Raw genomic sequence first — 25945 nt, 5'->3', positions numbered from 1 at the left:
CACCGCCTTGTTCCCACACATGACAGCTTTCCCTGAGATGGCTGCCCAGCATGCTGCTTACCAAAGGCCAGCATGATAGACTCTGGATATAAAATCAAATGTTTTTCATCTGATCCAGAAAAATTTTTCTTAGCAGAAGTAACTGACTTAGGAGGTGGTGTCTCTCTTACACATGTGTGCCCAGCCACAAGGGAGAAAAAGTTCACTTACTTTGACTGCAGGGTCTGCCTTGGCCATGTGCCATCTTCATTTTGAGGCTCAATTACTAGCACCTGAAAGGGGAAACCATATGAGGAATGTGCAAACCATCTCACTTCTGATATGCTCAGAACCAAGATACCTGTCCACACACCCTGGGCAGAGCACCTACCTGACCCTGGTACAACCCAGCATCCTGCACAGTGTTGTCTAGCTTGCTCAACTGCTCGTAGGTGTTGCTCATGTACTTGTTCCACAGCCGGGTCTCACGCTCTGCAGGGATGTTGAACAGCTTTCGCATCTCCTTCTCGATGGTTGCTGGGGAGAGGCAGAAACATCACTCAGGGCTTTCTCCAGATGCAAGGCTAACAACAGCCACAGCAAGCTAATGCTTGTCCTCCGTCCTTTTCAGATGGTCCCAGGATGCTTTGGATCAGAAGTTCTGACTGACCTCAGCCCTTCGTGACTCCTAAGGCCAAATGTCTTCCATGGGCATTCTCCTGCACTCATACACCCAAAAACTGTCTGTACACTTCTCATTTTTTGGTGATGTGGGTCCCTTCTTATAGTATAGAAGCAACATGGAAAAGTCAGAAAACTTACCTTTGGATTAAGAGAGATCTGATTTCAAAGACTAGCTCTGCCCCTTTGTCACTGAGATTTCTGAATAAGGAGTTTTAACCTCTCCGAACCTGCATTTCTTCACCTCTATTACCATATGTTAAATGGGCAGAGACCACGCCCAGTATATCATACATGATTCCCAGGCTGAGCTCTCCACAAGAACGCCCTGGGCAGCAGACTCCCAGCTCAGGACTGGTAACCACAACCTGAAATTGTCTGGGTAACAAGTCTGAAGAGGGTGCCCTAACTTCCCTCCCATTAGCTGCAATGCCCTGCACTCTCATGGACACCTGAAACCCCGGCCCAGCTACTCACCAATGGTGTCCGCCTTGCTGAAATGGCAACTCAGCACATTGGTGGGGTCACTATTCTCACAAAGCTTCAACTCCAGCAAATACACCTCCACCTTGCAGTGCTTGACAAACAGGCCATGCTCCACAACCTGTGAACAAGAGGCATGGGTGAAGGAGCAATGGTTCCACGCTGGGGTCATCTTGGAAGCTACATTCCTCATCAGTGGCAAAAGGCAGAATCCACAAGATAATCAGTTTCCTTAAGTGATCAGGGGATCAGAAGTACAGACTTCTAAAGCCACTGGCATCTGCCTTAGGAGTTTAAAAATCTTATTTCCACTGATTAGGGCCAACCAAGAGCACCCTGATGGAACCAGAGCTAGCAACCACACTGCACAAAAGGAAAGTCACTATTCATTTTTAAGTGGGGATCATGATGCCTCCCCTGCAGGGTCTGTGGAATTAGAGGCCTAGAGAATACAGTTAAATCCCTTGGCAGAATGCTCACCTCATGGCAGGACTGTGGGCAATAAGGGACATCTGCAGAAGACTGGCATGCTCCTAACTATTTGATTCCTAACCCCTCTCAGGGTCCCAGGTTTCAAGCTGGAGAAAGAAGAAGGTAGTTCTGGCCCTGAGGAGTGACTCTTAGAAGTTGGCCTCAGGACTGCAACCCTTTCCTACTCTGCTAAGAAGGGGAACTACACACCAAGCACAGAAAGAAATTTACCCAATGCCTACACATCAGCAGGCCTGTGGACTCCTGTGATGCCCCACCTCTGGCAGGAGAAGCAAACAACTATGGGAATCAGGGTGGTGGTCTTCTCCCAAGTCCTGTGGGGTTAACAACCTGGGCCTCTCTTCCAGGGCCTGCCTTCCCTCAAGAGGCTGTTCTCTGGGCTATAAACACCTGTTTTCTGAGATACTCAACAGTCCGGCCAGAGATTCTCAAGCAAAGGGGAAAAAGCAGTAACAGAAAGGTTAAGGTAAACACAGCAATATGCTCCTGTACATCCATATGAGCCCAACTGAACTTTTTCTCATAGAACCTTCCAGAAAGTGCTCTCATGACACCACTGTACACAGCCCAAGCCACTGGGTAGAGCTGATGTTTGGAGGGCTCCATTCAACCTCTTAGGTACATTCAGTACCCCAGGAAACCAACACCAGTCAGTGTCCCCCGAGGAGCACTTCCAGACACTGACCAGTAGGTGTGACAATTCATGTACTCACTTTTCTGACGATGGGCTGCTGGCCCTCTACACAGCCATACCAGTTTAGTAACTTGTTCCAGGCCTCAGCTGGGACCAATACATAGTCCAATTCATCAATTAAATGTTCTTTCAAGGTCTGACTCTCAGGATCTGAAAAAGGAAAACAGCACATAACTCATTGCCCTTCTCCCCAGAAATGTTTGTTTTACATGATTCTTTTGTACTTTTCAGAAATAAGAGAAGTATTTATAGGAACAGGTACAAAATTCCAAAACTCTGTCACTGGTCATAACACAGAGCGGACCTGGATGACTCTGTCTTTAGCCATGCTTTCTGAACATTTTACAGGAACTTGTATTTATTCCATAATTGGAGGAAGAAGGAAAGAGAAGAAAGAAAAACGCTAATTTACATTTTTAAAGTGTTACAGGGTTCCACAATTAAAATTGTTTATTATAAATATTTAATACAATATTCTGTTTAGTGAAACTGCATTAAGGTCAGGTATCATCTTCCCCTGAAAGATTTACTAAGGAAGCAAACAAATGAGTCACTGAAGTTAAATGTATTTTACCAAGAGTCATTTAGCATTCTCAGTTTTCAACACTCCCAGTCAAAACCCAACTGGACACCTCCCTATGGAGGGAGAACATCTTTAACACGCTAACCATCCATCTTACACCCCCACCCCCAGAGGCCACATGACTGGGAGTCAGAAAAGAACATCCACGGTCTGAAACACACTCTCAGTGGAGGACCAATGCACTGGATCAAGGGGAGACTGATCACTTCCCAGCAAGGGAGCCTCTCTGCTAAGCCTCTGCCCATCAACACATACTCCCACAGCAGTGGAAGCCAAGAAGCTGGGAAAACCAAAAGTACTCACAACGGTGCAACTTATCTGTAACTCAAGGCAGACAACGTTAAAAATAAAAACCAAAAGCAGCACTCACAAGGTGACCAGGGGTTCCCATCACCCTTCAAACCAGTTTACCCCCTCATCCCATCAGGTCTACTGTCCCTACTCAAGGAGTTTCAGATCTGATCCACCTTTGCCTTTTTCATTTCCAAGGAAAAAGGAAAGGAATGAAGCAGCCTTGGAGAACAGGAATACCAAGGTGAGACAGGTAAATGGATAAACAAAATGTGGTATACACACACAGTGGGATATTATTCAACCTTTAAAAAGAAGGATATTCTGACATGCCATAATATAGATGAACCTTGAGGACATCATGCTAAATGAAATAAGCTGGTCACAGAAAGACAAATACTGTATGATTCTACTTATGTTAGGTATCTAGAGTAGTGAGACTCAGAGACAAAAAGTAAAATGGTGGTTGCCAGGGGCTGGAGTCGGGAAGGAGACTGGGAATCACTGCTTAATGGGTATGGAGTTTCAGTTTTGCAAGACAAAAAAGTCCTGGAGATTGGCTGTGTTGCACAACAATGTGAATATACTTTTACTACTAAACCGTACACTTAAAAATATTAAAGATGGTAAATTTTGTTATGTGTATTTTGCCATAATTTTTTTAAAAATGGTGGATCCTCCTCATTGATGAGCCAACCACTTTCCACAGCAGCTCTGACATGATTATGAACACTGACAGACCACATCTTTTCTACTTAGCAACAGAAGGATGGTCCAGGAGTTGTACTTACCAGTCTACTTGAATCAAGAACTTCCAGAAAAAACTGACACCTAAACTCCAAACTTTTCTTTGATTTGCAAATTAAAACTCGTAAGTTATTCATCTGTCTTACTTGGAGACACACAGTTTCTTCATTTCTAACATGAAGCCCTATGCAAGTCTGGTCACCTCTACTGGACCAAATAGCCAGAAATCTTTAAATGTGGGAAAGGAACCAAGAGCGCTCAGCATCATCAACCCCAAGTACACCAGTTCCACAGGGTTTTCTCCTCTGAAGCTTAAGTGACAATTTTCTCAAACAAATCATTCTTATGACACTATAGTGCAAAGGCAGGAAACGTAACTGGAATTTTCAATGCAATTCACTGTTTTCACTTAACACTGGCTCAGTCCAAGGGCATCATGCTAAAAATCACACAGGGGTTTTGAAATGACAATTTAGTCTTTGCAAATTTCTTCAATAGAGAAGCAAATAAAGGGGGAAAATGAGAGCACAGCTTGGTCTAAGCACAGGGATTCCACCAGACATACAGCAGGGGCACAGGTGGAAATGAGAAAGGAGTGCTTGGCAGACATCAGCAAGGAGATGTTCTACCCGCTCTTTTCCACACGTTCAAGAGCCCCTTGCAGGCCACTCCCATGACTCTAAGGGAAGGCAGCCAGACTGGGACTGGCAGGTGACTAAGAGCCCAAGAACTAAGAGGGTGGCCCTCACTGGCCAGAGATAGGCCATTCCTGCACTGTTGGTATTCCAGGGTCTGAACAGAATGTACTTTCTCACTTTCCAAGCACGCAACAAATGTTTCCAGCCTAAGTCAGGTGACATCAAATTGGAAGACCACAGAAGGAATGCTTGCCCTTAGCCGAAGGTCACACAAAATGACTTTAGAGGGACCCTCTAGCTCCAGTGTTCTCATCACCATTACTACTAAAAGCCTTAAGAATTTTCCTTTCCAAAAAACAAGAGAGAAAACGACAAGGTGCAAACATAATGCAATGATCCTTTGGGGCAACTTCATGGTATACTGCTACCCTCTGACCCATATCAGGAAAGAAAGCATATGACATTATTATGTCATTCAGACTTCCCCTAAAACAAGGTCTATGCTGAAGCATTGCTCACTTTTAAAAACACCCAGGAACCTGAATCAAGCCTCATGCATTGTCTGCCTTCCTGCTGCCCTGATTTGGTGGTCCAGGCAACAGATCACCTCTGTCCTGTTTGCAAGGGAGTTTAAAGCCAGGCAGAACAAAGCCTAGAAAAGGCCAACTGTCATCTCTGTACATCTATAGGTGCAAGCCAAGCTTAGGTGTGTCATACATCACTTTTTCAGCCATTTATTCCATTGGGAGCTGACTGTGGTCATAATTCTACTGACTTGCTACCTCTCCTTACACTACTTCTATGACAAACACAGTCATCACAGGAATGCTTGATGAATGGCGACAGGTCTACTATTGGTTCCACTGTAAAGGTAACACAGAAAATTCTGGTTCCCAAATTTCAGATTCCAGGTCAAATTTCAAAATGATTTTGTACTTCTTTTCATTCAATATACTAATTTAAAAGTGAAATCTCTAGCAGAACTAGTATGAAAAAAAGAGAGAGAGAAATTTAAAATGCTAGAAGCATGCTCTCATTAACAACAGTTAATTTAGGAAAAAAGCAGCCTAACTTATCCCTGAGGGTCTGTAAAGACTACTGCTATAGACACAAGTCAAGGACACTTGTTTCTATCCCCTCACAGTGGGAATGTCCAGGTTACAGATACACATGACCTCACGCCACTACCCAGGTGGACATTTCAGTTAGAAAAGCAACAGGATACTGCACCTGAAAAGAGTCCGGAGTTATCTATCGGGCCAGGAAACAGGTTGTGTTCACCCACATTGTACATATCCCAGCTGTCGAAGCCCACATACTTCTTCCACTGTTTGAACCACCGGCTGTCAATAAGATACCTAGAGACAGACAAAAATTTACTGTACCAGAGAAGCTGTGGTAGTAAGTTTCTGCAGCTGTTCTCTTAATTTTTTTTAATGGTGTTTCCATTCAAGGAACAAGCAATCTCCACTAAAAAACACTTTCTCAAGAGCAGGAGCAGCCCCCAGGCACCCACATGGCACAGAGATCCTGGTCCAGGGATGGGATCCATTAAATGAAATGATTGTTGAAAGAATAATGAATAAATGAAAGGAAGAAAGTTGACTGACTTCAAAATGCTTGTTTAAATAAATTTTTTCTATGGGGAAAATCTTGTTTGCTAACGAACATGTCATTAATTTCATAATGATCTTTATAGAGGTCCGTGTCCAGGTAGACAGTTTGGTTACACTGCTTTGCTTGATGTAAACAGTATTAAGCCAACTTTCTTTCTAAAAATGAGATAATAACATCTACTTCAGTTTTCCTCTGAGGACCAAACATCAAAAAACGTGTGTATATACATATGTGTATGTACATATATACATAAACACATGTATAGATATATATGTAAAATAGTGTCTTGATATGTTTATCTTGTCAAAAAGCATTAAGTTGATTTGATTATGTATTTAAAGTGTCACTATTCTGTTTTACAATTAAGAGAAAAGGAAACCTCTGTGGAGGAACAAAGCATAACAATTTTTATATTGGTGAGTCCTTCAAATTCTAAAACCAACAAACCTCAGAGATCAGGTAGCTTTCCAGAGGCCACAAGGATCCATAAATATATCTAAATCTCTAAAATGCTCTTTCCCTCCAAACACTTTAAGTGTGTGATTTTAGTCCATCTGAAACTTCCTCTGCTTCTGCTGAGCATTCTTCATATAACACACCTACTGAGGATAACATCTAAAAGTACTTCTGCCTGCCTGCTTTCCACAGCTTGGCTAGCTCAAGAACACTGTAAAGATGTACCTGAATTTCTCCTCATCCCAATGTTTCTCTTCCCTGCTCAATTCCTCTGTCACTATAAGTGCCATTATCATCACCACCATAGTTTCTTAAAGAGGAATGTTCAATCATATTCACTGCAAAATCAAGACCAAGTTTTCTGCTCCCACACAATAATACCACCCAGGAATCTCTTCACTAGTGGAAGTACCGTCGCTTCTACTAGACAACTTATTAAGAAACCTCGAGTCAGACTTGCTCTTCTAAATCCCGGACTTTCAATTTTCTTTTTAGCAAGGCTCTAAGCTACCCCCTTCTCTCACTCCGAAATGTTGCTGCCACAATTATTTTTGACATTTGCTACCAAAATAACCTGGCGTTCATTAGACATTTGTTGAGCTTCTGACCTTGGCATCTGTTCGGCAGTTTACGAGCTACAAAGTGTCTACTTCTAATCTACGCCTCAACTCACTGAGGGCTGGGGAAGGAGGGGCCAAATATCGTTACCCTAGTTTTAACAGTAGGGAACCAGGGTCTGTGAGGTGTGGACACCTTTGCCCGAAGTCTGACAGCGAATCCTCAAGGTAAAGGACTCTCCTCATCCTGAAAGTCCCCGTGAGCACGCCCTTCCATCCTGCAGCGCTAGCCTCCGCCGGGTCCTCCTCCTAGCGCGCCGAATGGGCCGTGACGACCCTCAGCTCCATTCACGCTTTCCCGGAGGTGATTCAGGCTCCTTCTCTTAAGGGGTAGGGGTCGGGCCACTCTCTCAGAGTCACTAACATCGCCCCCTCCCGGCCCCTACCCAAGCCGAGAAAGAAGGGCCCGGCCTGACCGCCCGACCCCAGCCCCTGGCTCTGCGAGGCGGAAAGGAGGGCCCGGCGCTCACCACTGCGCCCCTCGTTGGAGCGTAGTCCTCATCAAGGCCCCGAGCTCGGATTTCTGGGTCTCCGCATCCGGTCGCTCACGGTAGCCTCCGCCTTCCGCCATCTCGTCCGCGGCCCCGGTTCAGCCGGCCCGGACATCCGCCTCACGCACGGCGTGCTGTGGGCCGCGCCCATACACGCAAGCACGCACGCACGTGCGCGCGCCCAAGCCCCTCCTCACGCCGTGGCTGGGAGAGCCTGCGCGCGTCGGCCTCTCCCCCGCCCCCACGCGCCGCCCCTCTCCCTCCTGTTCGCGGTGGAGCCGGGAGGGGCCCGGAAGAGGAGGCGGGCGCGGAGGGAGGGAGCTGCGACTTCCTCCGCCCTGCTGGCTGCGCTGTGCGGTGGCCTTACGGCACGTTTTCTCTCTCCAGCCCAGCGATTTCAAGGAGTCAGACTGCAGCCCCCCACGACCCCTCTCTCACCCTTTCCGGGCCTGCGGGTTATCCTGGTTTTAAATAAACGCAGCCCCAGGTGCGAGGAGCCCTGAAACTAGATTTTCTTGTTTTAACACCAACTATTCCGCCTTCAGCAGAGACCTTAGGCGAGTCCTTAGTTGCCCAAACGTGGGATCGAGTCCCTGTCTGGGAGGCCCTACAGGGATTTTGGAAAATGGCAGGTGAACCAGTGCCGTGGACCAGGTCTGGACTGTGTGGCCTAGTCATTAGCGGTATCAGTCTGGACGCCAGAATCACCTGGCCAAGGCATTATTCCACAGGCCCTCCACTGAGCTAGCTGCTTACCTTGTCAGGAAGGCAAGCAGCCGCACCGTAGCCGTACAGGGGCGATAGCAGCAGAGGAAGGAGAAGTCCAGGTGTGTTCTACACATTGAATGTCAGGATGCTTCTTAATCTGTTGCTGCCATAAAATACAATGTCCTGAACACCGTATGTTTCCCACTCGACCCTGCATACAAAAAACACGGCCCTCCTCCTAGAGGGGGCAGTAAGCCCAAAGTAAGGAGGAGGCCAGACATCTGGCTTACGTGAGTCTGCATTCACTTGTCTGGCAGTTCCTGTCCTCAGAGAAAAATAAGATAAGACCCAGTACCTGCCCTTCCTTATACGATCTAATAGAGGAAAAGAGATCTTCCACAAATAACCCCAGCACCAAGCAGTGCGTATGTCATTAAAGGGTACAGACCAAAGACTGTAGACCCTGAGCTGTGAAAGGGAGCCTTTGACTTGAGTAGCATTTAAGTGTGATCCTGAAGAAAGCATAGAAATGATGGTGCATGGGCAGACGAGGGATCAGAGAGAATTTCTGGAACAAGCAGGGCGGGATCAAAGAGTGAGGATTAGGCCAGTTGAGCTGGGTGCAGACTACTGAAAGGGCCCAAGAGCTAAAGCTAGAAGGGAGGTGGGAGGGGCCACATGACCTGCCTTTAATGGCCCACAGGTATTGTAGGAGGTATTAGAGCAAAGAGAAGTGACTGAGGGTGCTTTATACCCCCAGTGGTGCAGCCCAGAGACCTACTAGGAACCTTTGGAGAGGTGGCCATGAGGGAGGAGAGGAGAAACAGATGAGCCATGTTTAGTGTTGGGGGTGGAAGAGAGCAATCTGGCCTGGTAAAGGTGTAATAGGTCATCTGAACAGATTTACTTTTTTTTTTTTTTTTTTTTTTCAGATTGACTGTTTTTATGTTGGGTTTTGGCTAATTGAAATTAATTTGCTTTCTCTGGGACATCCATCACCCACCATCTGGTAACGGAGGCCTCTTCGCAGTTGGGTAGAATAACCTTGAATAACCACATAGCAATTAATCCCCTGCAGATAAGTTACCATCATGTGATAATTCTACATCTGGGGAACCAACACTGACACCCCAAGTGCCCTTCTGTGAAAGTTCTATGAAATTGTTAAAAATGTTCTCCAAGGAGAAACAGGGCCTTTCATCCTATTTATGGAAAACGAAAGTTGGGTTACTGACATTACTTCAGAACCTACATTAGAGTGTCTACTTCCCTCTTCTTTTTTTAGCAGTTTCTCCTCTACCATTTATGGCATGGGTCAGAGTCTTAAGGAAGTAGGACAAGTCGTCAGCACCACCAGAAAGGGGGACAAAACCTAATTTATGAAAATTAAAACTTTGGAAAATCTTTTTAAACCTGGATCTCTTCAGCGCTATTAAAGAGCTGTAAAAATAGTACACCTATTATGGGTAGTTCCTCAAAATTTATATTTAAATTACTAACTGCCAGTAGTTAAAATGCAGGGAATAAAGTGAAACTTCATAATCAGAAGATCAGCATCATTTTCAAAGTTTTAAAACTTTCTTTGTGAGCTTGATTATATGTTAAAAAACTGAGAACTCACAGTGGGTAGGGGGTACAGCTCAGTGTAGAGCCCGTGCTTGGCATGCCTTGAGGTCCTGAGTTAGATCCCCAGTGCCTCTGTTGAGAACCTGCGCTGCATGGTGGCTTCCTGGCGTCTTGAACAATGAGCATCTGCCTGTGTATTCCTACTATTGTGGGCATGACCTGCAGATTTGTGAGGAAACATGTTGAGTGATTCAATTTAGGAGACGCCCTGGCCCCCAGACTGTGCCCTCTGTTGGGCCATTTACCCTAGGGAGAGGTGTAAGCTTGGTAGAGCCCTCACTTGGCCCCATAATCAAACCCCAGAACTGAACAACCCACCCATTGCCAGGGGAGCTTGGGTCACAAGAACAGGAAGGAAAGCAGGAAAGGAGCTAGAGGGAACAGGCCTGGCTGACTGGTCACGTACTGCTTGATCTCGGACTGTGATGATCTAATTGAGGGTTTGTAATGTCTGGGTGTGTAAACTAAGCTATATTTGGTTCCGAATCATAGAGTTCTTGCCTTGGTTGGTATTATGGTTTGCTCTTCACCTACCTGGAGTTACCTCTCCCCAGTCACCGTTGGTCCACACTTAGCAAGCAATCACAGGGCACATGTGGCAGTCTTCACAAATATTGGGCACCTTTTGATTAGAGGTAGCATCAGGAGAGAAATATTTTTTGTTTGCTTCTTGCCTGTGCTTCCTAACCCTGCCCAGGGGACTGTGAAAAATTAAAAGGCTCTAGAATTAAATGGGAGAATTAAATGTCTTATCAGTGACATTCTCAACTCTTATATAAGGGTTGTGTTACTGGGGAAGGTGACAGAGGCAAAAACCTGAACAAATCTCACAGAGAGGAAGCAGGATCATTTTTTCCTACTTTGGAGACTCGTTCTGTTGGACAGTCTCCATTCCGGTTATGCCACTGTCTGTAGCCAGCCCTGGCTGGGCGGGGACAGTATTGCACCCCAGGCGTGGGTGCGGCCAGCGTCTTCTCTTCCCGTTCTAATTCTATTACCATCGATGTCTTCCCCAGAAACATGTATTTAGATGTTAATTGTGTGTGTCGTTTGCCCTTTGCACCGAGTAAATTCTCAGTATGCATTTTGTGGGTAAATGAATGAAAGAATTATCTAGACAGTAGTCATTTTTTCATTTGGCTAATAATCTCGTATGTATTCACAGCCAATGTGGTTGGGGAAGATGTTCTTACATGTCCTTATAGTGTGTCGTGTGCTAACAGTGCTGGAGGAGCATGGAGGGTGATTCTGTCAGCACTTTGCTAGGAAGGAAATTTAAGCAACTGCTGTAGGAAGCAAAGGCATGCATATATTCCCCCTGGCCTTTGAAGATCAATGAGTGTCCCAAGGAATGCTCAGGGGACCAGTGCTTCTTTATTTTTTAAAATTAATTAATTAATTATTTTGTAAGGGGAGGTAATTAGGTTTTTGTTTTTGTTTTAGTGGAGGTGGTGGGGATTGAACACAGGACCTCGTGCGTGCTAAGCACGCACTCTACCACTGAGCTATACCCCGCACCCTGACCAGTACTTCTTTAGATTCACACACAGTACACAGTCATAGTCACATGCTGGGGACAGAGGGGATTGGGGCAGCAGTTACTTCCTCTGCAGGGAGGCTCAGATCCCCTCCACTTGCCTCTCTGGGAGCCAGGCAGCCTTCAGGACTGTAGGACACCACCCAAGGTGGGCTGCACATTCCCCTGGATAGTGCTCAGACTCTAGCCATTTGGATAAAGTAGGCCTGTTCTGTGGTCTCCTACCTTGGCCTTGCTGGCTCTGGCTACACTGGACCTGGGAAGGGTGCTGGGTATGGGGTTTCAGTCTGCAGGGTGAAGCCTCTGCCTAGCACATCACTGTCATATCCCGTCAATCTCAGTGCTTCTACATGCAACTAACAGCATACCCACCAGCAAGTGGCCTACCTAGTGGATTTTGTTTTTCTTTTCTCACAGGACAAGTCTGGATTTGAGTTCTTGGATAGAGTAAAGCTGAAATCTCAAGCTTGCTTCTCTGTTTCCCATAGGGCCCATGAAACCTCACTCTTTGGGCAAATCTCTCTTTTGAGGTCCCAGGTCCCAGTTCCCAATCCAGCAATGCCTGATGCGAGGTACATGTCCATTAACTTGTTGACCAGCTCCAGCTGGGCTTTATCTGCCAGCCTAGGTATGTCACACCTGTGAAGGCATGCTCTTCCAGCCTACTTGGTGATTGCAATAACAAAAATCTGCCAAATTCAGAGTACTCTGGCAGGGATCCCTGCCCATTCTTTATAAATCCAAGCTGTGTTGCCTTAGGGAAATCTTTAGCCAGCATTTTTTACTCAGTATTACCCAGAGGTTAAAACTTAACGAGAAAAGGCTCATCTGGCCAGGAATGCTTCTCTGAAAATAAGCTTGCTTTAAATGTTGTTTGTGGAACTACATTGAAACAGAACAAGGAAGTCATCTGATAAAGGGCCAATTGTGCAAGACATGCCTGCCCAAGTGAATTTTATCAGATTTTTTTCCAGCTGTATTGGGGTATAATTGACAAATAAAATTGTATAGAATGTTTAGTGTGTACATCTTGGTGATGTAATGTACCTATACATATTTTATCAGATTTACTGTATTAAAAAAAAAAAATCTAAAACAAGCATTTCTGGAAGAACGACTAAAATGAAGGCTCCTGAACCTAATTGAGTAACAGCAGGGCCCTTCCCCTTCTTAGAAGACCTGTGGCCTAAATGCGGCTGCTGCTCCCAGATCAAGCAATGTCCTGCAGGCACTACACCAAAGGCTAGGACGTCAAGCAGGCTCACTGGGATTCCTTCACTTTTACTTGTTAATTTGACCTGCTGATTCACAGTGGGGTGTGGGGTGGGTGCAGGTCTGAGCCAGTGGCGGTTACATGGTTGAATGAGAAAGAATGTGTGTGTTGGGAAAGGGTGTCCAGTTTCTTGGGCAGGAAGATGAAGTGTTCACTGGCTTTATTCTGAGCCTTCCTGAAAAAGAGGGAGTTGGAAAAGACAGTTAAGGGAAGCAGGCAGCTTGAAGTCTCAAGAGGAAAATTCACCAGCCAGGGTCAGCCACATTGGAATCTCAGGAGTTCCTTTCCCTGGCAGACCAAGGCATAAATTAAGGGGGGAAAAAGTGGGCTACGAGGGGTGAGTCAGCAGGCAGCCTGGGGGAAAGAGGTTGCAGTCATTTCATTTTAGAAAGCCCTGGGTTCCCATCCCAGAGCCTAACTAGAGAGTGTGGCCTGGGCCGCACTAGCCCCTTGTAGGAAAGGGGAGAGTTGGAGCAGGATGTCTTCCTTTAGGGGTTCATCTGTAGATCACTGAGTAGGACCCTAAATCCCCAGACTTTCCCCATCAGTTATCTCTGGAGCTGGGCCGTGCAGGTAGGTTTTAAAAAGCACCCAGGTGATTCTGGGGCACTATTCTTCATTCCTAGAACAGGACCTGGTACCTGTCGGGCACTGGCTGTCTGGTTTCAGCTCTAGCTGCCCCCCTGCCACTGCACAAAGTGCTGAGGGACATTCAGTCCACAAGCACTATTCCCAGCCGACACTTCTTTATGAAATGTCACTCCCTCCAAGAGGCAAGCATGATTGTCCCTATTGGGCCAGGCCCTTTAATTTATTCTCAGGATACCCCATCCTACCCCCATAGAATTAAACATGCATATAGTAGTGATAGAGTCTTTCTGTCTTTCTGAGGACTGGATCTGGCACCCGGCAGAGCACATGGCACAGGACTGAATGATAAGTGTTGCAATAAAGGAGCCAAGGGCTTCTAGGGAAGAACTCTGGGTTAAAGGAGGTCACAGATGGCCTAGGTATAGGTTGCTAGCCTCCATTCCAGGAGCCAGATTTGGAGTCTACCAATGATCCTCAAAATGCCCTGGCCCTGGGTGAATGGAAAGTTTTTGTCTTTATATTAATTGCCAGGCATTTGCTGATTCATGTCATACAGCAAGCTCTGTGGACCCCGAGGAGAGGCTCAGTCCCATTCCACTTCCAGGACTCTGGCCCTCTAGGGAAGCAGGCCAGTCACTCACAGGTATCGTCAAGCCTGCTGGTTCTCAGAGGAGCATGGTAGGGTGGGACCTAAAGGGAGAACAGAGCTCTGCCTTGGTCATTTCAGAGGGGATTTTGTAGGCCTTGTAGCTAAAGGGAGGTGGGCTGGTACAGGAGTTCTGATGGAGAGGAAGCCACAACACAACACCTGCTTAATGACCTAAGAGCAGACAGAGTGGGAGGGTTGCAGCAAAAGAATCCTGCTTAGGGCAGAGTTCTTAGAGTTGGTTCAGACACAGAAGGGACCTGAGTCACCAATTTAAGCATGAATGTTAGGACCCCAGAACCTCTGGACCACATTCTGGGCTAAGTGACACTAATAACTCGGATCTGGATCCTCATTGGTCCAAATAGAAGCTGCATACAAGCCATGCAGAGTCCCTTGTACTGATAGGAAGTAACTCCAGGTCTGTCTCAAAAGATTATTGCCAGAGGGACAACAGATGGAGAGGCTGGACCTGAGCCACACCTGAGAAGCAGCAGCTGGCCTCCAAGATATGCCGCTACCCTGAGCCTGACCACGCAATTCTAACTGCAAAGTGCACGCAGGGCATGGTCAGAACAGCCAGTTGTATACTCTTCTGAGTACATGAGAAGCAGCAACCAGTAAGGACAGCATCACAATAGAAGCCCTGAGCAGCCCTATGCAAAGATCTAGCAAAGTAATGGGAAAAATGATGTCATATTGCATGAACTGCCAACTGTGTAAAATGGGCCTGTATGGTCCTAACACTTGAAGAGGCTTACTGAGCAAGCGCTCACTGCCCGACACGCATAGAGGCCAAAACTATGGCACCAGCTTTTGGAAAATGAGCTTTATTTCAGGGTTGAGCAGCAAAGATACAGGAGGCAAGGCTCTCCAATCTGTTTCCCTGACCTGGGATTTGGTGAAACTTTTTTGAGTTAGGGAGCACGGGTTGGTATGTGGAAGTGCTGATGGGGCAGGTTTGTACTGGAGGGTTTTAGAACTTGGCCATTTATGGTAAGGTATGGTAAAGGGGGCTTTAGTACCAGATCTTCTGGACAATGGACTCTTCACTTCTGAAAGGGTCCAGCATTCAGATTCCAGTTGTGTCCAGGTTCTTTGGTCCCATGATGGGGTGGGGGAGAGGAGAAACTCTGGTTTCTGGTGTTACTAGAGGTCACTTTTCTCCTCTGTGCATGCTTCCTTCAGCTGCATGACTTGAGGTTTTGTTCTGTTGTCTCTGAAAAACAACTCTTATCTTGCTATCCACAGAGTAGGGCCAGTTTGGGCTGGTTCTGCCATTACAAGGCCACAGACTCTAAATGTGAGTGGGAGCCCATGCTGTGTTATTTTTTATGAAGGTCATTTCGAACTGAGCCAGTACTCAGAAAGGAGAGGCCTAACTACTAGTGGTTAGGCAGTCAGCCCTTGACTTGTCTTCCTCTTTTTGAAATACTTTCTCTTTTAACAGGGCCTCAAGATGGCCCTACTGCATGTCCTGGCAAAGGGAGAAACGCTGGGACAGGAGCCAGGATTCCCACATGGGAAGTGTATTCCACTGCGGACAAAAGGATGGGATGTTCAGGCTTGGGCTAGGATAAGGGCTGGCCGAGGGTGAAGGGAGGGTGTTTAAGCTCCTAGCCCTATGACAATGAGGTGCCCCCAGCTGACAGTGACACGAGACATACACACACAGTTCTGCTGACAACTAGCACTTTATTAGTGAGATGCTGTGGTCTGGGAAAGGGGAAGCCGGGATAGACAGGACAGCACCCATCTCAGGGGATTTTCCTGGACATCAGGCATTCCCTCCATGCAGGTTTAGAGGAAACACCTTCATGGGTAAAATCCCCAGAGGGCAGTGCTGTGATTGCCAAGCAGCAGGGATAGGAGGGGCACCTTAGGCAGAGCTGGGCCCCTGGGACAGCAGGGCTTCGATGTCAGGCTCGATGTCGATGGTCAGAAAGCGGCGGCTGTACCTGCGCACAGGCACACCATCTGGGCCCACCAGGAACTTCTCGAAGTTCCAGGAGACGTCGTTGCGGCATACTGGAGACCAGGTGATGAACTTGGGGTCGGTCATGAGGGCAGTGGCGTCGTCACTGGGAGTGGGCAGGGCCTCACGAAGAAAGGCGAAGAGCGGGTGCGCCTTTGAGCCGTTCACGTCACATTTCTCAAAGAGCATGAAGTTGGGCTCGAACCCACCTCCTGGTCGGACATACTTGAGGCAGTTCAGGATCTCCTCGTTCTTCGCGTTCTCCTATGGGAGGGAAGAGCAGCTGGGACCCGAGGCTGCTAAGGGAGGGTAAGCCTTCTGACCACAAACATGGGAGTTTTTCCATTAGTTACTGGACTGTTACCTTTCCTGCGCAACCCCAGGGTGGGCCTGAACCCCAGCCAGGACGAAGTCTGGAGGAAAGCAAGTCGGTGGCCCGTCTCTCCGCGCCCAGGGCGCACGATCACCGGGCCCAGACGGGCGTCCGCCTGCGCTCCCAACCCTGGTCGCAAGCCCACCCACGCCCCGCCCGGCCCCGCGCACCTGATACCCAAACTGGTTGCATGGGAAGCCCAGCACGACCAGGCCCCGGGGCCCGAGGCGCCGCTGCAGCTCATTCAGCTGGGTGTAGTCCCGGACCGTTGTGCCTCAGAGCGACGCCACATTCTCAATGAGCAGCACCTTGCCCCGCAGGGAGCTCAGGCTCACCGGCTCCCCGCCGGCCAGCGGGCGCGCAGAGAAGGTGTATACCGTGCGCGGGGCCGCCGCCGCTAGCGCAGCCGCGGAAAGCTGAGCCGCGCACATGGCGTGGGTTTGGAGAAATAAAGGAGAGCCACGGACTAGAAAAGCACAGAGGCCTGGAGGCGCCTCCTTTTAACAGGCGGGCGAACAACGGGGGTCACATGGCGCACTTTTCCGCCCGCTCCGCCCCCTCGGCCCCTCCTCATCCGGCCTCCGCCCTCCTACGGCTGGTGACCCGCGAGGCGGGAGGGTGCGGCAGGCCGGATGCGGGAACCGCCCAGACCACCGGGCGGAGCCGCGGGCGCGTCTGGTCCCTCCGAGGCAGCTAGCGTCGGCACTTGGCAGCCGCGCTATTTACCCACCCCAGGGCCCAGGCCCGAGAGGGCTCTGGATTCTTTCTCAGTGGTTCTTCAGAGATTGGGGCCTGGCCCAAGAAGACTGGCCAGCAACAGCAGCGTGCACTGCCTGTGGCCACACAGCCCTCCCAGCCTATGCCATGTTACTACTCCTGCAGGACATGCCCTGTCATGAGGTGCAGAGAGTTATGACTTGAGGTGATGGTGTAGTTGGCAGCAGCCACCAAGGCAAGTTCTCTCTGCGTTGAGGCTCCGTGGTTCTAGGAAGGCTAAGTTGGAGGAGGGTGGGCAGTGCTGGGGAGCTGGGGCGGGCAGCCAGGGCTGGACTCCAAAAGCCAGCTCTTTCAAACTCATTTTCCTGCACTCTGGGGCTGCCCTAGACAGTGTTCACGTGCAGGCCTCTCGTCTCCCTCCGACTTATGCACCGCAGTGCGGCACTGCCCTTACAAAGGTTTTCTGGGGTCACTGCCCAGGCCCTGACCCAGACTCGTGGAGGGGACCTCAACAGCATGCAGGCCAAGGGGACGCAGCTGATTTCAGGCCATCCTCATAAATGCCTAGTCTACTTCATCTAGAGCTCAGGGTTGGAAATAAAAGACACTGAAAATGAACATGGAGTAAGAGGAAAATAACATACTCCTAAGATCCTCCCAGAAGAATGAGTGCCCCTCAGTAGGCGGCATTCCCCACCCCATCCCACTCTGAACTTGAATGTAACGCAAGGCAATCATTTCGACCTTTTTGGGAGGAGGCCGGTTAGTACCAGATTTGGGGTGGGGGTAGGCAAGCCAGTACTTTGCACCCTGAAGGAACCTTCCAAGGTGAGTTAGGCAGAATCCATTCTCCCATTCCCAGCCCTGGAGAGAGCAACACAAACACCAGGATACAGGAAGTTTAGAAAACTGCCTTTATTCTATTAGTAGTTGGAAAAATTAACTGGTACAGAAAAAAAGTTCAGTCAGCTGGAGAGAAGAGAGAAACTGAGTGCCACCCAAGAGAAAGGGTGGCTCCTCTGGGAGGGAACCTGGATACAGTGAGAAGAGCGAGCACTGTGAACTAGAGCCAGACCCTGCAGTCCAAGTGAGACAGGTTGTGCCACCTTCTGAAGTGTCTTAAGTGCCTCAGGCATAAAACCAAATTCCTACTTACTTAGCCCAGCTCTGGGGAAGCGGGTACTGGGATATGTGGGACTGAAAAGAGGTGATATGGTCATCTTTTATCAGAGAAACTGACAAAACGGGAATTTAAAAAATGGATTTTCCATCTGACTTTATTTTCAAATACACTTTCTTTTTTTTTTTTGTTGTTTTTTAAAAACCAATACACTTTCTGTGGGAATGACAAATATCAGTATTAGGAAATCCAATTATACAAAAAATACTACATCTAGTCTGGGGTAGATATATTTATTTTTGGTAACATACATTAAGCGGCACTAATTACACAGTAACTATAAGGTAACTAACATGAAACCACAGAACTGTAACTTTGCCACAGCTGCCTGGACTTGGGCCTTTCTGGCTGAGCACATTTTCAAAAAACTGGATACGCACCCCAGAGCTATGCCAATGACATCTGTTAAAAGGAATAAGCTCTGAAGTGGTGACTCACCAGAGTACCTTGCAGCTGACAGATAAAAGGCAGGACATGTTAGTTATAACGTAGTTACAGCCTAATTCACAAAAGTTACCGTTTCTCTTTCTAGAAAGAAGCAAGAAGAAATTCCTTGAATTAGCGCCTGGTGTGTCAGGTGGGAGTGCAGAGGAGGGCTGTTAGAGCAGTGTCAGAAGGACCCTGGTGGGTCAGGTGGGTCGGACATCATTAATAATCAATGGTTGGCTTCTAAATACTGGTAGCAAGATGACTTCTGATTTGTAATCTTAGGTAAATTATAGATAAATGAAAAAGGCCAGTAATCATACACTAAGATTAATAAACAGCACTTCAAAATTAACCGCATGAGGACTGTGCTTGCAGCAGGGTTTCACAAGACAAGGCACCCAGATTTTTTCTTCCCACGTCTGGCTTGCAGAGCAGCTCTTGTGGCCATTTCAAAAACCTCCCTCACTCCATCTTTGGTCTTTGCTGAGCACTCCATGTACCCAAAAGCACCAATCCTGTTTGCCATATCTCTGCCTTCTTCTGGCTTTACTGGCTCCTAGCAAAGAGAAGAGAGCATTTTTAGTTAACAGTGTTACATACATATAGTAAGTAAGTGTAGAGTATTCAAATTCAGCTAAAAGACTTCTTTTAAAAAGCTGCCAAACTCCCAGACTTGAGTTCCGTCTCATGATACTCATATGTGGGGACTGACCCCCACCCCCACTATAAAATCCCTATCAAACGAGCTCTTCTCTGTGAAGTAGAGTGAAAGAGGGAGAGGCCAGAGAAGCCCTGGAAGGCTGAGGGAATCAAGGGCAAAATTATTCAAGCTGTTGACCCAAGGTAAGCCTTTGGGTCTTCTTAGTTAGCTTCACAGAGGACTGAATGCCCAGGGAAGGAAACAGATCATGACTTTGACATATAGACAAGAGAAACTTCAGTGGGAGAACCTGGACTAAGACTTCAAGGCATTTCTCCTTTAATAGGGAAGTCCTCTACCACTGGGCCACCTGTCTTCTCAGAAGCCAAGATGTCACCTTCAAAATCACTTTTATAAAGGCATTAGGGATTTCCTAATCCTTCAGTTGCCACCAACTTAGCTTTGGCCTCACATATATAAAGATAGTAACTAGAGAGAGAAATCAAAAGCCTGATAAAGTTCCTGAATCTGGAGTGCTGACTACTACTTTGATGGTCCCATCTTAGGCAGGCAATCTTTAAGGGCACAGCACTACCTCACAGGAGAGGTTCCATCTCTAATAACTAGGGAGTGTTAGGGACCCTCTGTACAGGCCCAAGTCAATAAGGGCCAGATGGACAGAGAGAGGCTTCTGAGACTCTCTCTGAAACAGCTAGACCTGTGAGGGCTTCTGCTGGTTTCTCCCTGAACCTCCAACCTTGGGGCCTGGGTTCAAGAATGCTAAAGGAAGACAGCCCTGCCCCAGACCATACCTGCTTCATCTTGGCTAGCTCCCGCCTTGTGTGCTCATCATTTCGAAGATCCTTCTTGTTCCCAACCAGGATGATGGGCACGTTCGGACAGAAATGCTTGACTTCCGGAGTCCATTTTTCTGGGATGTTTTCTGAAAGAGGCAAATTGCACATAATTTAGGGATACATACAATTCTATCTTGAAGAATCTCCAAGACCCCTAGTTAAATTACAAAAAATCTTCTTGAGAAGTATGCTGGGCATTTAATGGAATCCACCAGTTTCAAAATTACAAAAAAGGCAAAATCTAACCTCCCTTCCCTTAAACACAGAATCACCAATTTTTCTCAGTCCCACCAAGGAGTTCAGCTCTTCTGGAGATATGTCCCACGTAAAGGCTCTGGAGGAGAAAAGGATCCAGAACATAGGATAGCTCCACAATGGTGCTACCTGCCACAAGGAAGAAGCCTCCCTACCAGCCATGCATGTCACTGTTGGCAGATGATTCTGACCACATCTTACAGGAGTCCTCATTCTGCAGCTACAGCTGGCCCATGGTCCACATGCCTTCTCTACACCTTATTCATGGACCCTCAACATGACTCACCCTGTGGATTACTGGTATTTTGAGTGGCTTGAGTGGCTTTTGAAAATGAGTGACAACCAGTTGTAGCTTCTTACCAATACTGCAGTAATTTAAAAGGTTGTATGTACATCATAGTGGAAGAGTGACCCGGGTTCAACCTCCCACACCCACCACCTTTAGCATCTCAGTGTCAGGGATGATACTATAAAATGAGGAATACAGTTAATACCTTACACAGAACATTATTTTCAGTCAATGCATACAGAGTACTCAGTATGATGATCGTTTAAACAGTACTGGCTATAATTTGAGACTGTATTTTAGGAGTAAACTGTTCATTCTCTGACTTCAAGACACATTACCAAAAGGTAGGAGTTACTGAGAACATAGAAAGATGCTCTGCCTTCTGGCTAAAAGAACACACGTAGAGAAGCTACATGAATGAGGTCAGGAAACGCTTGTAATTCAGTGCTCTGCTCTTCAGCACACAAGGCAGACAGTTGTCTGCTTCCTTTTTTCCTTTGCTATACAGCAGCTACAGGGTCAATCACTAATGTGACAACTTGAAACTCAAAGCCTTATTCCAGAACAAAGGGGTTCCCAAAGAAGTGCAGTGTCTCAGTCTTCAGAGCCATAAAGAGAAAAGGGGTCAGCATAGCTAACGGTGAAGCTAAATACCCTCAGCACTAAATCTTGCTCTTATCTCTGCACCCTGTGGTCAGTTTTCAGTTCAGCTGCAACAGCGATCACTTTAAAGGGTAGGTGAGATCACATCGGTCCTTTGTTTAAACCTTCCCTATCTCACTCATGAGGAAAGGAGAGGTACAAACCGTTAACCACACAGCTCTGCAACTTCACTCCCACTCCCTCTGCTACAGCTACACTGGACTCCTTCCTTCCTCTTCCTGCCTCTGACTTTGTACCTGCTGTTCCCCCTGCCTGGGCAGTTCTTTTGTTGGGTATCTGTATTGACCTCCCTCACCTACCTTAGGTCTCTGCTCAGAAGTCACCTTTTCAGTGAGGTTGCTGACCATCCTATGCTCTAAAAGAGGATACTGTCTTAGCCCATTCCATACCTAGCCCTATGAATGTTATTTATACCATTTCTTGCAACTGGATTTAAAGTTGTTTTTGTTCTTCTGCCTCCCTGTCTCTAGAATATAAAGTCCATAAGTAGGCCCTCAATAATTATTTGCTTGAATATATGAAATTAATACTCCAGTAGTTCCCCCACCCCCTGGAATTGAGAATACGTAAAATGAAAATGAATTCCCTCTGACTTGTCTTCACCTTTCATGAATAATTTTGAAACTTAATTTTTTACTTTTTAATTCAGTGATGGCAATCCACCCTTCCACCCTCAAAGTAATCTGATCACATCAGGCACATTACTTCACATGGATTTACAATGGGGTATTTTAACAGCCTTTGGGAATTCCGTAAGGCTAGAGAAAAGGAATCCTTATCTAGATCAGGGATCAGCAAGTTAATCTTGCCTAGAGTCTATAAGTAAAGTTTTATTAGAAGAGAGCCAAGCTCATTCATTTATATATTTTCTATGACTACTTTAGTGCTACAGAAGCAGAGTTGAGTAGTTGTGGCAAAGTTCAGTAGATGCAGCAGAGAACACATGACCAACAAAGCCTAAAATATTTAATATTTAGCCTTTTACAGAAGTGTGCTGACCCCAGGTCACAACTAGAGTCTAGACTCTAGACCAATTGCCAGTGTGACAGCAGAGGTTCCAAAAAGTAAACTATCATCACAGGGTTGGCCAGCAACAGGGCTGAAACTTGCACACCAACATTCTGATTGCTGATGAAACTTGTTATGCTACACCTAGACTCAGCCATGGTATAACACCCAACCAGGTAAAACAATCTGGCATTAGGCTGACATTAGCTTTTCATTTTCTTGATACAGACTTCTGAGCTCCCATGAACACATTTTACTCGGGCAAACTACTGGTGGAATTCTTCCCCTTTCCTAGCCAAGATAAGAGAATTTTTAAAGGCCTTTGGCAAAACCAAGTTAGCTTAGTCAGCTTCGGAAAGGGGCCCCACCTACCTATCACAGTCTTGTAATGACCATCAGTGAAGGCACAGCATTCTCCAACATCAGACCCTATTATCTCCAGTTGTGTTTGTACTTCAGAGAGGGAGATTAATCTCTCTTTGCCTCTTTACTTTCTACCTCTGCTCTCCTCCCTAGGACCTGCCCTCTGGGGGAGGAGAGAGCAAGAAACAAGTCATAATAAACAGACAGAGGTTAAAAGCTGAAGACTTCCTTCAAGATTAGGAGACACATTTCCCCTCTCCCGTCCTCCAGGAGACACATTTTTAAAAGAAAAGTGAGACTGATAAATAGTTTTTTTTGCCCTAAAGGTATTTTTGTCCCTATAGGATTATACCTTGGATGATTAGACAAACAAAGGGCACAAAGTCCTGCTCATTTCTATAGGATTTAGGTAAAGTCCATGATGTGTGTGTGTGTGTCTGAGGGGAAGGTGTCACATGACACTGTTTTCCCTGTGGCCTAAAGCTCTGCCCCGGACTACAAGGCCTTCCAACAGGCCCCTAAAGGAAGCCAGACTAATTTGAAAATCCAAACTAAAACACAACTGTTAAAAACAAACCAAAGTAAAGCAATAGCAGAGAGCACCCACTTTGTCTCAGTTCTGGGAGACACCACACAGGGGGTTCAATCTCAACTTGGCTCTTGGGCCACATGACCTTGAGCAAGTGGTTCAAAGTCTCAGAGCACCCCCTAGTACTGTCCCTGAATTGAGTACAAGCATGGAATAGAAAGGGTTGCTCTAACCCTATCTCCCCAGCAACAGCCCAGGCCACCAGCAGTCCCTTAATGACTGTTTGTGTTAATAATGACAATACCCTTGGCCCACCTGCTGCCCTGTAAAAACAGAGCAAACATCAGGCTGCAGCACTACTCACCTAAACTATCAGGGCTGTCAATGGAGAAACACATCAGTATAACATCGGTATCCGGGTAGGAGAGGGGCCTCAAGCGATCATAATCTTCCTGCCCAGCTGTGTCCCACAAAGCCAACTCTACCTGTGATAGGAAAAATAAACACGAGAGTGCAAGTTAATCCTATTACTTACTTTCAGAATAAGTAACACCTACCATAGTACCTTCAAATGAAAAACTGTCCAAAATAGTAAAATAAAGGAGTGTTCAATTTTGTTAGAATCAAGCCTGAAGGTAGAAAGGGTATTTAAATTGTTTTAGATTGAAATTTCTAAAAACTGCAATTTTTATAAACATCAGGCAAGTAAAGTTATAGAGAGGAAAGAGAGTCAGAGAGACAGAAAAACGAGGCCAGGTCTACAGAAAACCTTGGAAGCACTAACACAAAGGTTAAAGTAATCCACAAGAAAGGAGAAAAACTATCTGAAAATGCTCAGAATTTACATAGATGGCCATCACTAATGACTAAAGGAGATGAATGGAAATAATTTCATTATGCTGTCCAGTTCAGTCCCGTTTGCCAAATGTTTTGATGCTTTCAAATGCTGTTGGTTACTTTATAGACCCCCGATGTGAACCATAAAATGGTTTAAACCACTTCACAAATGAAAAGTGGCTCAAAGATTAGGCAGCTTACTCATGCTCAGAGAACTATTAAGACAACCTATAATGAGGAACCCTAGAATTCTAAGCAGCTGGCCTAATGTGCTTTCCACACACGGTCCTACAAAATGAAGCTAAGTAATACTGGAACAGAAAAGGGTAGTAGGTAAAGAAGGAACATGAGAAGGAAGAAAGGAGATGGTATTATGGAAGCCAATAAATTAGCACTATGAGACATGTGACTGAATGCCCAAGAGGACTGAGTGTGTTGGAGAAGAGCCCCTTGTTCTAGTTTTCTTTTCAGCTGACCCATTTGCAGTGAGAATTTCATTCCTCTTCAAAAGATGTACAGGAATCTGGGTAAAATATTATTTTGATAACAAAAGGGAGCAGAACAGGGAAAAAATATATATTCTAATTCCAGAAAAGCATTGCCCCACTTTTTCCAATGGGCTTTCAGGGCAGACATGGGGACCACTGTTCTCAACACCAGTGACAGATAATTGAAGCAACTGTAGCAGCCTGTTTCTGTTAAAGTAAAAAAAAAAAAAAAAAAAAGTGAGGATGCTGTTTAAATGTCACACTGCTGGTGGTGTAGATCAGTATGACCCTCTGAGAAACATAGATCGATAAGGATCTGTTGACCTAGTATCTCATACTTCAGCACTTAATGAAATACTATGACAGGAAAAAAAGTCCATGCATATAAAGAGGTTCATTTTAGTTATTATCCATTTGGCAACAAACTAAATTTCAAATATAAAGATGGAAAGAACACATATTCTAAAGCTTCCCTACACGAAACGTGAAATGAATGTGGACAAAGTCTAGATGATAACAGTTAAAAATGAACAAAACTGAGCTAAAAGGCAGGAGGAGAATGGATTTCTCATTCTAACATTTTTGTTATTGTTATATTATGTACTGAAAAGACAAAAAGGCCTAATTTTCTCTAGGCTCTATGAGTAGCCTAACATGCAAAATAGTACCAGTTGTTATGGAAAGTATACTCACCTGCTTTCCATCCACTTCAATATCTGCCACATAGTTCTCAAATACCGTAGGTACATACACCTCCGGGAACTGGTCCTTGCTAAAGACAATGAGCAAGCAAGTCTTGCCACAGGCTCCATCACCAACTATCACCAATTTCTTCCGGATAGCAGCCATTGCTGAAACATAAGACAAAAGTGTTGTCTAGAATGTACAAGAAGCCACAATAGCTTCAGGCTATGACACACTTTTCTGATCATGGGGGACACCAAAACACAAAATGCTAGTACACCTTTCCACTTAGCACCAAAAAGTCATACCAAAACCCTATAACTAACATTACACTTAATGGTGAAAAGATTGAAAACTTTCCCTCAGGATCAGAAACAAGTCAAGGATGTCTACTCTTGCCATTTCTATCCAACATAATACTGGAGGTTCTAGCAATTAGGAAAGAAAATGAAATAAAGGCATCCAGATTAGGAAAGAAGTAAAATTATCTTAATGTGCAGATGACATG

The 25945-nt window shown here is 46.1% G+C and overlaps 3 protein-coding genes across 6 annotated transcripts in view; all 3 read right to left on the bottom strand.

Annotated features, from left to right (window-relative positions):
• Positions 1-7913, bottom strand: part of USP4 (ubiquitin specific peptidase 4) — a 33286-nt gene extending 25373 nt beyond the window's left edge. For 2 of the 4 annotated variants that reach the window (XM_074344898.1, XM_074344899.1), the window contains exons 1-6: positions 7749-7906; positions 5819-5946; positions 2349-2479; positions 1138-1264; positions 371-516; positions 211-272 (exon numbers count right to left, since the gene is read on the bottom strand). In XM_074344898.1, the coding sequence (XP_074200999.1) occupies positions 211-272; positions 371-516; positions 1138-1264; positions 2349-2479; positions 5819-5946; positions 7749-7849 (695 nt within the window). In that variant the 5' untranslated portion in view covers positions 7850-7906. Of the gene's footprint in view, positions 1-210; positions 273-370; positions 517-1137; positions 1265-2348; positions 2480-5818; positions 5947-7748 lie in introns of all 4 variants that reach the window. The other 2 variants (XM_074344901.1, XM_074344900.1) reach the window with 2 other exon arrangements.
• Positions 7914-15825: 7912 nt separating this feature from the next.
• On the bottom strand, positions 15826-17037 carry GPX1 (glutathione peroxidase 1). Its single transcript, XM_010969258.3, has 2 exons — positions 16669-17037; positions 15826-16389 (listed from the first exon to the last, which is right to left on the bottom strand). Exons 1-2 carry the CDS (start codon positions 16927-16929, stop codon positions 16030-16032), a joined length of 621 nt encoding a protein of 206 aa, XP_010967560.3. The 5' UTR covers positions 16930-17037; the 3' UTR covers positions 15826-16029.
• Positions 17038-18106: 1069 nt separating this feature from the next.
• Positions 18107-25945, bottom strand: part of RHOA (ras homolog family member A) — a 45026-nt gene continuing 37187 nt past the window's right edge. The window contains exons 3-6 of the mRNA XM_074344897.1: positions 25447-25604; positions 23793-23913; positions 20277-20407; positions 18107-19380 (exon numbers count right to left, since the gene is read on the bottom strand). Of these exons, the coding sequence (XP_074200998.1) occupies positions 19207-19380; positions 20277-20407; positions 23793-23913; positions 25447-25602 (582 nt within the window). The 5' untranslated portion in view covers positions 25603-25604 and the 3' untranslated portion in view covers positions 18107-19206. The remainder of the gene's footprint in view (positions 19381-20276; positions 20408-23792; positions 23914-25446; positions 25605-25945) is intronic.

This window comes from Camelus bactrianus, chromosome 17 (genome assembly GCF_048773025.1).
Source record: "Camelus bactrianus isolate YW-2024 breed Bactrian camel chromosome 17, ASM4877302v1, whole genome shotgun sequence".
In the NCBI taxonomy this organism is placed as follows: Eukaryota; Metazoa; Chordata; class Mammalia; order Artiodactyla; family Camelidae; genus Camelus; species Camelus bactrianus.
The sequence above is the reverse complement of the archived record's forward strand: the minus strand, read 5'-3'. Positions and strand labels throughout refer to the sequence as shown.